Source organism: Emys orbicularis, chromosome 6, assembly GCF_028017835.1.
Source record: "Emys orbicularis isolate rEmyOrb1 chromosome 6, rEmyOrb1.hap1, whole genome shotgun sequence".
In the NCBI taxonomy this organism is placed as follows: Eukaryota; Metazoa; Chordata; order Testudines; family Emydidae; genus Emys; species Emys orbicularis.
Window position 1 is genome coordinate 50,735,392 of NC_088688.1, and position 14,436 is coordinate 50,749,827.

General features: G+C 38.9%; 1 protein-coding gene across 1 annotated transcript in view; it reads left to right on the forward strand.

The window, feature by feature from the left end:
• MSH3 (mutS homolog 3) overlaps window positions 1-14,436 on the forward strand; it is a 214,980-nt gene that overhangs the window by 79,827 nt on the left and 120,717 nt on the right. The window contains exons 11-12 of the mRNA XM_065406009.1: window positions 3,771-3,855; window positions 4,515-4,624. Coding sequence (XP_065262081.1) covers window positions 3,771-3,855; window positions 4,515-4,624 — 195 coding nt within the window. The remainder of the gene's footprint in view (window positions 1-3,770; window positions 3,856-4,514; window positions 4,625-14,436) is intronic.

The following is a 14,436-nucleotide window of genomic DNA, read 5'->3' on the forward strand; positions in this document are numbered from 1 at the left end:
TGGACTGGTTGTTTCAACGGAGCCTGCCACCCCTCCTGTTCAGGACTCTGTGTGTGGGGGCTATGTGACTTTGTGGCAGGGGGAGGACGGTTACAGATCCCCTGCTGCGTGGCTCTGTGATCCAGGATAAGGACCGCTGCATAAGATCTCTAACCGCCCTCCCCCGCCACAAAGTCACATAGCTCCCCCCCCCCCGCCCCCCCGAACATGAAAACCACCTCCCAGACTGACCAGGGTGCCTAGTGACTGTAATGTGTGTGTGACCTGCAGCTGAACCTGCCCCCGTGTCTGTACCCTGGTAAAGGTGACTGTCCTGTCCAATTACCAACCCCCTTCCCCCCCTTCAAACAGACTCTCCTCTAAAAGAACATGATGGAAACAGTAATTAACAGAAACGTATTTTTTATTAGCAACTACACAGTTAGGGGATGAAACTGGGACAGGGGCTTGGGTGAGGCGGGAAGGAAAGGACTTATCAAATTTTGGGGAATGACAGCCTTCTGCTACTTGAGCAGTCTGCAGAGGTGGAGTGACAGTTTTCACGGACTCTGCCGCCCCTCCTTCTTGGGACTTTGGGTGAGGGGGGTATGGGACTTTGTGGCGGGGGAGGGCGGTTACAGATAGACTGCAGCGGGGCTCTGTCTTCCTGCCTCCGGTCCTGCAGAACATCCACAAGGCGCCGGAGCGTGTCCGTTTGCTCCCTCATTAGTCCAAGCAGCGTTTGAGTCGCCTGCTGGTCTTCCTGCCGCCACCTCTCCTCCCGTTCAATGTGTGATCAATGGATTTGGGACATGTTCTCCCTCCACTGGGTCTGCTGGGCTGCCTGGGCTCGGGAGCAGCCCATAAGTTCTGAGAACATGTCGTCCCGTGTCCTTTTCTTTCTACGCCTAATCTGCGCCAGCCTCTGGGAGTGTGATGCCAGGCTAGGTCGGGAGACAGTCGCAGCTGTGGGATGGGAAAAAGGGAGTGAATTCCTCAGAAAGATAAATTTTTTTGTGAACAAAGAACATAGTCTTTCTCTGTGAAGAAGACCATGCACAGCACCTATCACATGCGCACTCAGGACAAGGTCGAATTTTCGGCCTTCGCATTCAGTGCCTGGGGTCTTGCAGTGCAGATCAGACAAGCGGGGCAGGACAGCGGAATTTGGGTAGCAGGCTGACATAAGCCGTAGACTTGTGGCTGCTTAAAACTTTAATAATAGCACTGCCTTCCTTTCACGTTCAAAGCAATGCTCCTAGCGTTGGCCAGTTCCTGCTGCCAGCAATCCGGCCAGCATGAACTCTGCCCCTGTCCCACCCCCTCGCGGCTGTCCCCGGGAAAGATCCCTGTATGCTGCCCCTCTCCCGCCTCCACCGCATGGCTGTAAACCGCCGGTTACAGTTCTGTAAAGGAACAGGCAATCAGTCCCAATACTAACATTCCCCTAATTCAAAGCAGGTCACCATGAGCGACATCACTCTGATGAGGATTTCAGAGACCGAGAAAGAACGCATGCTTCGTGAAAGCCTGCAAAGACCAGGGCCGTATGCCGCCATGCTCTGCAAGGCAATGATCCCAGAGTACTTGCTGCTAGCCTGGCGCGGAAACGTTTCCTACTATGGAGGACACAATAAGGCCGCTCTCCCAAGGAAAGCAAAGGCTTTCCAATTACCTCCAGGAGAGCTTCATGGAGATGTCCCATGAGGATTTCAGCTCTATCCCCGGACATACAGACCGAATTTTACTGTAGCTGCACTGGCAAGGACTAAACAGTAGAGCGCCTAGGGCAAACCAATCATGATAAACCGGACATTGTTAGATTTTTTTGCAGTAGTTGCACTGCCAAGGACTAAAACGTTAAGCGCCTAGGGCAAACTAATCATGAAAAACCCACTGTTAATATTAATGTTCTGTTCAAAATGAATGTTTACATGTTTAAAACACTTACCGACTGATCCTTCCCCTGATTCTGGGTCCGGGTTAACGCCTGGGGACGGTTGGTAGGGGATCTCTGTGAGGGTGATGAAGAGATCCTGGCTGTCTGGGAAATCAGCGTTGTAAGCGCTGTCGACTGCCTCGTCCTCCTGATCTCCTTCCTCATCTTCCCCGTCCGCTAACATGTCCGAGGAACCGGCCGTCGACAATATCCCATCCTCAGAGTCCACGGTCAGTGGTGGGGTAGTGGTGGCGGCCCCACCTAGGATGGAATGCAGTCTGAGGCTGGGATTCGGAGCGTCCGTTTGCCTCTTTGGTCTTCTGGTACCCTTGTCTCAGCTCCTTGATTTTCACGCGGCACTGCGTTGCATCCCGGCTGTATCCTCTCTCTGTCATGGCTTTTGAGATCTTCTCGTAGATCTTTGCATTCCGTCTTTTCGATCGCAGCTCGGAAAGCACGGACTCATCGCCCCACACAGCGATCAGATCCAAGACTTCCCGATCAGTCCATGCTGGGGCCCTCTTTCTATTCTGCGATTGCATGGCCATCTCTGCTGGAGAGCTCTGCATCGTTGCCAGTGCTGCTGAGCTTGCCACGATGTCCAAACAGGAAATGAGATTCAAACTGCCCAGACAGGAAAAGGAATTCAAATTTTCCGGGGCTTTTCCTGTGTGGCTGGTCAGAGCATCCGAGCTCGGACTGCTGTCCAGAGCGTCAACAGAGTGGTGCACTGTGGGATAGCTCCTGGAGCTATTACCGTCGATTTCCATCCACACCTACCCAAATTCGACATGGCCATGTCGAATTTAGCGCTACTCCCCTCGTTGGGGAGGAGTACAGAAGTCGAATTTAAGAGACCTCTATGTCGAACTAAATAGCTTCGTTGTGTGGACGGGTGCAGAGTTAATTCGATTTAACGCTGCTAAATTCGACATAACCTCCTAGTGTAGACCAGGCCTGAAAAGTCATTCTCTCCAAACTAAGAGGACTAACAAGTGATAGATTTTGTACAAGGAGCAGTCAACAGTATTATTAAGCTAGACAATCATGACTTCATTTGTCAAAACATGTTAGTGAATATTTTGCGCTCCCTTTTCTGTCCCGACCACCACACGCCTGTGTCTGACTATAAGGAATTACTTTCATATCTTACTTGATTACTTTTTAAGATGGGCTTCATTCTGTGAGTTGCTTTTAATTGCTGTACAAACATTAGAAACCTGTTAGTCTGTTCTGCTGAGTAATATGTCAAGAAGTCAAAGCAATATCATTTTGGTCATGGTAACATCATATTAAAAGTAGGATGGAATCATTAAACATATCCTGATGTTTGTTTTCCCCTAAATAATTGTGACGGCAGATTATGATCAAATCTATTCTTAGAACTCAGAACATCTGTGTTATCTGTATTGCACATGCTGTTTAGATAGTGGGAAATAAACTGAAATTTGTTCTTCTATTGAAACATCATAGAAACTTCCCTGGACACCAGTAAAAGAATACATGTCATTCATTTTCCTGCTGGCCTACAGATGGGAGGGGTTGCTAGTGTGCTGGACTAGGAATCTGAGAACTGGGTTTTATTTTGAGCTATGTTGTTAGATCATTGTGCGACCTTGGATTAGTTGCTCAGATGCTCTGTGCCTTATTTTCCCTGTCAGTCACGTGATTGAGATCCTTAGTTGAAAGATGATATTTATGTGCAGTTATTTTATTAGTATAGTTTATTTGATTTGCTTTCCATTTTTACTTGATTTTGCACCACACAGCCAATGTTTGATTTAAGAGGTTTGTGTTTCACTGATGTCTCTTTCTGCACTGGCAATATGACGTCTGAAATGTTTTTTCCCAGTAACTTTAAACAGTTATCAAGTGAAGCTGAATACATGACAATTAATGGGACAACATTGAAAAATCTGGAAATCTTACAGAATCAGGTGAGGCAAATGTAATAATTTATTGATAGAGTCTGACATTTTCAAAGCTGTCTATAGAATTTAACTGCACTAATCCCAATGAAATTAATGGAAGTTGTGCATCTAAATCCCTTATGCCCATTTGAAAATCTCACCCAGAAACTTTAAATGCTTTTAAATAGGAACAGATTGTAAAGGGAGAGAATTTTCAGAGCCACAAATGGCAGTTAGGCCTCAACTTCCATTGATTTTCTAATGGGAGTTAAGGATCCCACTGCCACAGGTGCCTTTGAAAATCTCCTCCTGAGTCTGGAAGCTCTTGAGCAACTTCATTCCAGTCATTTTAGTGTGGGGAATTTTTTTTCCCCCTGCCTCCATATCACTGGCTCATGCTTACAAACCTCATTTAATTTGTAGAATTCATCTCTATCATTTTGTTAGGCTGTCTTGTGAGAAAGCATGCTTGCTAAAAGAGGGAAAAAATAATCTTAAATATCTTCTGACTCATTGTTGAAGATATTTACATAACACTTTTGCATACAAGTGGCCCTTGTTTAATTCTAGTATTTGTAAAACTAAACGAAATGCATTTTATTTAATACTTGGATTGGTGTAATTATTTAAGGTATATGTGCAATTATTCAATTAATAAAAAACAGTCTTGCTACTTTTACTGATAGACTGATATGAAAACAAAAGGCAGCCTATTGTGGGTCTTGGATCATACCAAAACTTCCTTTGGACGTCGGAAACTAAAGAAATGGGTGACACAACCTCTTATGAAATCCAGGTAAAGTAACTCTTTATCTTAGAATTAGCCTGCGCTTTATGAATCATAATGCTTGCTGAGCACAGCTTTATTTTTTCATAAGATCTGAGGTCCGTAGAAAACTTAGGATAGGTAATTAAGTGGTAAAAGTGTGATCTTCATGTTATGTTAAATTGTGAACATTGACAGATTTACAATTTCTGTTTTGCCACAGCACACATAAGAAGGTTCTAATAACAATAGGAATTTAGAAATTGTCATACAGAATCAGATTAGTGGTCCATCTAGACCAGTATCTTTTTCTCTGACAGTGGCTGATACCAGACTCTTCAAAGGATAAATATGGAGATATATACCTATCTCATAGAACTGGAAGGGACCCTGAAAGGTCATCAAGTCCAGCCTCCTGCCTTCATTAGTAGGACCAACTACTGATTTTGCCCCAGATCCCTAAGTGGCCCCCTCAAGGATTGAACTCACAACCCTGACTTTAGCAGGCCAATGCTCAAACCACTGAGCTATTCCCTCCCGATAAGCTGCACATAGGGAAAGTTTCTTCCTAAGCCTGCCACTCAGTGCTTGGCCTGTGCCTTGAAATGTGAAGGTTTATATCCCTAATTTATTTTATTCTATTAAATATAACTGTGGATATTTTTGTTATGTCTCTAAATCATGTGTTATATAGAAAAGTATTTTCTTTTATCAGTTTTAAATTTGTTGCCTTTAATTTAATTGAACATTTCCTTGTTCTTGTAGTATTTGACCGAGTAAATAGGAACACCTGATTTAACTTCTCTGAAAATACGTTTTTTGTAATACCTCTAGCGTATTCCCTGTTGTTCCTCTCCTCTTTGAACTGAACTGTCTTGGTCTTTCTAATATCCCTTCATAGATCTTGTATGGGGCCTCTATAGCAATACTGGAATATAAATAATAATAATGAATTCTTTCCATGCCTTCATCTGTTTTCATTGCCTGTCTTTGAACTTCCCCATTTCTTTTATATCTGTTGAGACTAGGATGTTTGGAATTGAACCTCGTATTCCAGCTGAGGTCCTACCATTGATATAACGTCACTCTTTTCTGTCCCATTCTTTATACAACCTAACATTTTGAATGCTTTTCTGACTTCAGCTGAAAATTGAAGACTGGTCTTCACTGATCTGTTTTGACTTGGCTAACCTAAATAATTTTATTTTATCTGGAAAATTACCCTCCGTTTGCCTCCCTTTACACGTTTTAGAATGGAAGCTTGAGGTATCCCATTGTTATCTTTTTGCTTTTTTGCTAATTGACCATTATTCCTACGGTGTTCTTTGTTTTCTGTCTCAGCCAATTTCTAATCCATTATAGTATTTCACCTCTTAAACCATGACTGCTTAGTTTCCTTGTTAGTCTGTAGTACATGATTTTTGTCAGGGGCTTTTAAAAATAAAAAAAAAATTACATCATCCAGTTCTCCACTATTTTGTTGGCATACTCAAAAAACATAATATACTAGCGAGTTTCCTTTTTCCTTTACAGAAGCCATGCTGGTTATCTTATCATATATTCCTTATAGGTATTGTATAACTTTTTTTTTAGTTCAACCAGTTTTTCTGATACTAACGTAAGGCTCTCCCTGGCCTATAATTCCCAAGGTCACCTTGAATGCTTTTTTACAAAAGTAAATGTAACATTTAGTATTCCCCAGAGCTCCAGTGTAGCATCTGATTTTAATAAGGGGGAGCGATAGCTCAGTGGTTTGAGCATTGGCCTGCTAAACCCAGGGTTGTGAGTTCAATCCTTGAGGGGGCCATTTAGGGAATTGGGGTAAAAAATCTGTCTGGGGATTGGTCTTGCTTTGAGCAGGGGGTTAGACTAGATGATCTCCTGAGGTTCCTTCCAACCCTGATATTCTATGATTATATGCCTGACCTTTTCTGATTAGAAAGGGTGGATGGAACTTCTGGACCTCACCTGGTGTAAAAATGAATTGTGGCATAGGACCATATTAATATGATATATCAGTCATGGTATATTTTATTAAAATAGTTTAAAAATAGTTACTTAATTTCTTTTGTGGCACTCCAGGAGCTCTACATCCTGTTGGAAATTGCTTGGGTGGTTGTCAGCAGAGGGTGCCAGAGCAAAGGCACTGGCTCCACAACCGCTGCAGCCCTAAGAATTGAAGAGGGAAAAGGAAGAAACACATCTGTCTGTTCTTCTTCACAATGGTTTGATAGTGGTGGGACTAGTAGGAAAAGCAGGGGTGTGCAGCTGCTTGGAAGTTTAAAGACCAACTTCACAGCCTGAAGCAACCTAAGTTCTCTCCTGCACCCCAGCAAAACCAATTTTAGTAGACTGCTGTCCTAGTCTCCGCCCTCCTCCCCAGTGCTCTTTGATTTGACACGGGAAAAGAACGGGCACTAAGAGTCTTTCCCTCCCCAGCCCATGTCTCTCAGTGTGGAAGGAAGTCCTGTGGTCAAACCCGTAGATCACATTTATCTTTTCAAGTGGAGTCACAAAAGTAATTTTTTTGTTTTGTTTCTCCATTTCTGACTGTGTTTCTTAATTCCATTCCATTCTGTACTATTATTTACGGTGACATGCACACAGGTGCATGCAGAGAAATTATAACTGAAACTCTCTTGTTTGGAATATATGTTGTAATACAGTGGAACAAAAACAAACTTCAAAAACTCAAAAGTTGCCACAAAATGGAATTGTCATCCTCCCAACAGCTCTAGTGAGAAGTCAAATATAAGGTCATTTTAGGCCTAGAAATGTGGTTGTCATATTTTGTGCAGAGATCTATTATATTGTATATGGTGAATATATTATTATAGTGGTTATATAATTTAAGTGTATAAAAGCACTTAGAGCTGTGAATAGGTGCTTAAACTAGAAATTAAGATAAATATACCATACCAAGTGATTTTTAGTTCAATATGACTATTTTATGGGGTACTATAGAATCTCTGGCCCATACGTGTGGGTAGCATTGCATTCAAGTGGTTGTTTGGTCTGATTCTGGAAGAATTGAAGGGGTTCTAGATTTCAAGAGTATGTACATGTTAAAGTGATCCAGGAATATGGTAAGGAGAAAGATAATGTCTTTGGAATGAAAATGGAGGGTGAATTGAAAGATGCTTGTTTCAGGCCCATACCATAAATGTGAGTGATGGTTAGCAAGTTATGGAAACAGAATTCTTAGGCAAAAGTGGAAGAGGATGATGGATTAATGAATAGATCTGGTGTGGTGTGTAAATGAAGAGTGGGCAAATTATAGGCATGATTGATGTTGGAAACAGATAAATAATAAGAATATATTTTAGTTATAAGGGTTTTGTATTAGTGCCCATTACCATAACACCTGAGTTAATAGATTGGCATAGGTGGGTCCCTAGTGAGCTTTGTGGAGTCTTTGGCTCTTCTCTCTGCCTAAGTTGGGTAGGGTTTTCCTGAGGAAGTGCTGGTGTTTGTTGTAAATACCATTCTGCTTATGGTAGGAAAGATCCATCAAAGAGGATTGTTTTGTAGCATAATCTCTGGATTAGTCTAATAAGTTTGTTCCATAGCTGGATCTGATTGAGAATGCGCTATGTTTGGCTGTAATGTGCTGTGTTCTGGTTTTTGAGATTTGCAAATAGACGGAGATGCAGTCTTTAACGTAGCCAGAATTAATATCAGAATCAAGTCCTCAAACTGGAAGCAGAAGTGGACTGTGAGCTAGGACAGGAACCAAGCACACAGGGAGTTTTCATAGTGTCTCAAGCCACTATATTTTTTCTTTATCTTTAGTGATCCCTCTATTTTTTCACTGTGGTTAGTTGTAAGGTTTACAAGTTTCATAGGGTATGTTGGCATAAGTGGATGAAAATTGTAAAGTATAAATTATTGTGATGTCTGAATTTCATAAATGTGGCATTCACAAGGGTTTTGTCATTACAGTCTCAATTGAAAATACTGCCTGGATACTTTGGAATTAATGAGATCTGTACCTGAATACTGTTGGTACTACTGACCAGACTGGAGGGAGAAATGACTAGTGACCTGATAACACTAATGCCCTGACTTTTGAAGAATAGCAAAATCAGCAATATACACAAGTCTTCGTCAAACACTGATGCATAGAACAAATTTGAAGTTGGTAAAGCAAGATTGCTTTTATTTGAAGACACATACTATAGAAATGGCAAGAACAATTTTCCCTAGAAGAAAAACCTTGTAGTTTTCAAAGTTTCCTAACTCAAAAACTGGTTAACCAAATTCAGATTCTTCGCACCCAAAAATTATAATGTGGCCTAAGATACTAAAACCTGAGAAGTTTCAAACTAAATGTATTGAGTGAGTAGAGAGAAAGAGGGTAAAGTGGGAATCCAAATTTAGAGTTAGAATGGAAATATTTTTTCAAGTTTAACTGCATCATTGCTCCCTTGACTCCACAGTAAGACAGCTGGGTAGCAGAACAAGTTATTTGAGGGACTTTGTTCACAGCTCACTAGATACCCATTTCAATACTAGAGTCTCATTTTACGGAATAATAATACTGTCAATCCTGTCATAGGATTTAATGGGCTAAATTTTCCTCCTAATCAAAAAGATTTGGTAGCATCACTATCAATATTAAGTACATAAGTGAAGGTTATAACATATTTCTGAGATCTTAAAGTCTGTTAGCATGATGCAACCGTTTTCTCTACTAACATGAATTTATTCAGTTTGCTAGCTGTGTTTTTGGTACCATTGTACGCTGTTTCTAGCTTTATGTAAATGCAGTAATCATTCATTCATTCATTCATTCATTCATTCATGTAAGCTAACGTAGCTAACAATTCCCTTGTTTGGCACAAGTGGCAGAAATACATTTTATTTGTTTTTGAATATAACCAAATGTGCTTGATTATCATTTGGATGTTTTGCACATTCTTTTCACAGATGTGGCGATAGAAATTCATAAAAATTGCATATTACTAGTAATCATTTTAGATCCATTCAAGAATACTGTGTTTTCAAATGGCAGCAAGTTTTAGTTATTTAGGGTAAAAGTGTGTTTTAAAAAAGTGTAATTGTAAAATTGAGAGATGTATTAGATTGCCTTTCTGTGTAGAAAGAACAGGTGAACAGAACTAAAAGGGAATAGATTAATTTATTATTAGATTACACTGTAATTTCATTGAAGTTACATAGTAATTAAGGTATGACTCCACCTTTGTTATACTTCTTGATACCTGACATTGTCACTAATGCATATAATCTAAATGTTCACTAATAACTTAAAGTAATTACAGCATAAATGCTATGTAATTCCTGTACCTGGATTCTAAAGACACTTGTATTAAGTACGAAACCAGAGAAGTGGTAATAGTAATTCCCTTGCATAGTTAAATACCTAGTTGTTTGAATTAGTGATAATTACAGATTTACAAAAATCATAACCACATTGTAATTACACTGGAATTGCTGTGTAGCTAAAGAGTGATTAGTTGTTGTATTATTAATCTATTATTATTTGCTATGCACATAACACCGAAAAGTGCTTTGATGTTTGACTTCAAATTATGTCTTAAATGAACAGAAAACTCTTTTTGTGAAAAAGAAATGTAACTTCACACAAGATTAAGAAAAGATTAAAGCAAACCAATTTTGCGCAAACCACAAACAGAAAAAAACACAGGACAATTGAACTAGTTTTCTTCCACTAAGACAATGTGTGTTTCTGGGAAACATTTTGTTCCTTATTTCCTTCTGAAACAGAAAGAGTAGCATCCCACTATTTTTAACCCCACAAACTATTATGCAGTCTTATTCAGTAAGCTATGTTCTGAAGAAACATCAAGAAAAAGCCAGAAAGAGGGTAAACTGAAAAAAAGGTGTGAATTAGTTAGTCAAAGAAATTGTAAAGTAAAGCCACTAACAAATTAAGATATGGAAAGTCTTTGTGTATGTAAAACTAGAGATTCAAAGTGAGGAAACAAATTCTCCTACAATCAAACTAAGTCTGAGGACTGTCAAATCAAAAATATATTGTTTGTCCTATTTGGTGCTCCTTTATGATTTATTTAAAAAAGGCTTTAAAAACCCCATTCTTTTCTAGCCCTCCCCAAAAGGGAATTAGAATTACCAGGTCCTGACTTCACTCTTTTTGCTGGAGGACTTTTGCCAATTGCAGATCAAGATCAAAACTTGCATTGCACCTCTCCCAATACCCCATTTTAAGGAAAAGGGATATTGAATATTAGATTTTTTGATTATTTCACCAGGAAGAGGGAAGGTAAGACCTGTTACTATGTAAAAAACAGAAACCTTTAGGCCATCTTTGTCATGGACTGGGATATGGGCAGCCAGGCCTAATATTCGAAACAATGGGGGCCATGCCTAGTGGTCAGAGCAAAGACAGTCAGAACTGGAGTCAGAACCAGGAGGAGGGGCTGGGACAGGGCGGAGGCACAGTAGAGGCACAACTGGGGACAAGGCAGACACAGGAGAGATCAAAGCTGTGGCCAAGTACCTGCTGGCCAACTGCTACAGGTGGGCTTAAAAGCGGTCCTGGCAATACCACTTTGCCAATCAGGCGATATGGTCAATTAGGGGTTTCAGCTGCGGCTAGTTAGCTGATCCCAGGCCCAACTGCAGACCCTTAATCCTGAGAATCTTAACGCTGTACATCATAATGTGCGCACACAAATATTTTCTTCTGTTTTGCTGTTCACGTCTAACTGTTCAGTTATGTGAATTTAAAATTCAGATATTTTCTTCACCTAAATGGAATATTTGATTTTTTTTGTTTGAATTGTTGTTAAAATTGCTAATCTTCTACCTATATGGCATAATCTGCAGAAAGTAGCATGTGATGTTTTATAGGTTAATGTGTATTGAACTTCTTGTACATTGAATTGTACTAATTGGTTGATTTAATTTTTTTCCGAATTGGCTGTGATATGGCAGATCCTAGTTTAATACATCCACTGTACATAGTTTGCAATCATTTCTATGCTGAAAGAGCCCAAGTTATTTTGGGCAATATAGTGTAAGTAAAAAGAATCTTCTGATAAATTCTTTATTTGAAATTATTTAACTTCTACATGTACAGTATATAAAATAAAACCTTATATGAAAGAAAGTTGCCTAGATTAGTTATATTTTAATGTTCAGTCAAACCATTATGTTTTAAACATAATGTATTGCAACCCACATATAAAAATTGCAAGTCACATACAAAATGTAATATTTTAATTTTGCTTTATATAATGTAAAAGCTAGAACTAAGATGACCTATATCACTGGTAAGTAGGACATAATTTAAAAATTTAGTAAGTAACTCAGTGTAGCACATTCCTGTGTGATGCCTTTAAATGCAGTATTATACAATGTGGATTTTTTTGGGGAACCAAATTCACAAATGCTTATTTAGTTATTGTTTAGTTTACTGGACCAATTGCATACCTTGTGGTAGTATAAAATAAGAATATATTTCAGGATTTGATTTTAACCAGTCCCTTTAAAATACTAAACTCTTTCTAAAAATCAATTGATTAGAGATTTTCTCATGTTTATATAGTTTACAGAACAGTTTCAGCATTGTATATGTTGTATTGTACTGCACTTGAATGAAGAGATTTATCGTAAGTCATTCATCCAATTTAATCAACTAAGTTATTCTAGCTTTTATTTTGGAAAAATCCAGTTTAAAAATCAGATTGGAATTCAAATTGCTGACCTACTTGAGACTATGTGAAAAGGACAGAGGAATGTGCAATTGAATAAAAGACCTAAATAAGTATTTTCTAACATGTAGGATAATTTCACATAGTCCAGTAATGGCTACCTTCTTTGCAGAATATCTACAAACTTTAGATTTAGGTTTTCCAGTGATAGAAAGTTTATGCAAGTGGTTGTACAAATATAAAAGCAGATTAAGAACCAAGGTATAATGTTGACTATTAATATTCATCTTGGAACAAATTCTTCCAACATGGCTTAATATCTGATAATTCTACTCTGTTTCTAGTTGACTTTAAAAGAGGCAAAAATGTTTAGAATTTTTTTGAACAGTACATTTGAGAGCACACTTTTATAATATTGATAACGTAGATTTTTTCAACCTTTATTTCACACATGAATGGAAGAAAATTCTTTATGGAGTTATATTTTATGATTCAAGAAAGACAAATGCAAAGTACTTCACTTAGGAAGAAACAATCAATTACACACATACAAAATGGGAAATGACTGCCTAGGAAGGAGTACTCCGGAAAGGGATCTGGGGTTATAGTGGATCACAAGCTAAATATAAGTCAGCAGTGCAACACTGTTGCGAAAAAATAAAATAAAAAAATCACCGAACATCATTCTGGGATGTATTAGCAGGAATGCTGTAAGAAAGACACAAAAAGTAATTTTTCCACTCTACTCAGCACTGATAAGGCCTGTGTTCAGTTCTTGGTGCCACATTGCAGGAAACATGGACAAATTGAAGAAAGTTCAGAGAAGAGCAACAAAAATGATTAAAGGTCTAGAAAACATAGAAGATTGAAAAAAATGGGTTTGTTTAGTCTGAAGGAGAGAAGACTGAGGGGGCACACATGATAGTTTGAGGGAAGGGATAGCTCAGTGGTTTGAGCATTGCCCTGCTAAACCCAGGATTGTGAGTTCAATCCTTGAGGGGGCCACTTAGGGATCTGGGGCAGAAATCAGTACTTGGTCCTGCTAGTGAAGGCAGGGGGCTGGACTCGATGACCTTTCAAGGTCCCTTCCAGTTCTATGAGCTAGGTATATCTCCATATATATGTATTTATTTATTTATTTAAGTGCATAAAAGGTTGTTACAAGGAGGAGGGAGAAAAATTGTTCTTGTTAACTTCTGAGGATAGGACAAGAAGCAACTCAATTGCAAACTCAATTGCAGCAAGGGCAGTTTAGGTTGGACATTAGGAAAAACTTCCTAACTGTCGGGGTAGTTAAGCACTGAAACAAATTGCCTAGGGAGGTTGTGGAATCTCTGTCAGAGGTTTTTAAGAGCAGATTAGACAAACACCTGTCAGGGATGGCCTAGATAATACTTAGTCCTGCCTTGAGTTTAGGGGACTGGACTAGAAGATCTCTCAAGGTCCCTGCCAGATCTATGATTCTTGAAATAGAAATCTAGCAAAACATGTTTTGTTTACAGGTAAAAAATAGATCATTTGATATTTGATGATGTTCTCCTGGCCCTTTCTTATTTGGAGGATTACACCAAACAAACTGTATGGATGCTTATTTTGTGATAGATTACTGGAGCTACAGTAACATAGCCATATGTGAGGATTATTAAAGTACCCATTAACTTCTGAAGGGAGGATTGTTTTTGAATATCTGCATCTAGTTTACATATTGAAACCATACAATTACCAGAACAGATTATAATAAATTATTTAAATAAAGTGACAATATGTTTCAAAATGTAATTCTTTTGCTTAAATCTACCTCTAAAATACATTCATATAATAAAACTGTTGACTTTTGTTTTGGAGTAGTGTATGTTTATAAATTAACAGTGTACTTTTTGCAATCCAACAATCTTTAATTCAGAAAGGAGTCACAATAGTAGTTTTATGTTATACTTTGCTTTTCTTTATTCTTCTTTAAAATGGAATTGAGGTTGATGATATTGCCTAGTAAAGTTCATAAATCTCCAAAACTCAAAATATTCAGTTATTTCATCACCATCATTAACATAGTCCAATGTCCTTCCCATCTAATAGTTGTAGTGTAGAGACTCTCACCAGTTGCTGTGCAGAAGTTAAACTTGTTCTCTTGAGTCTACTGTGTAGATTCTAACTGTGTGCTCTTTGGTTTTATTGCTGCATAAC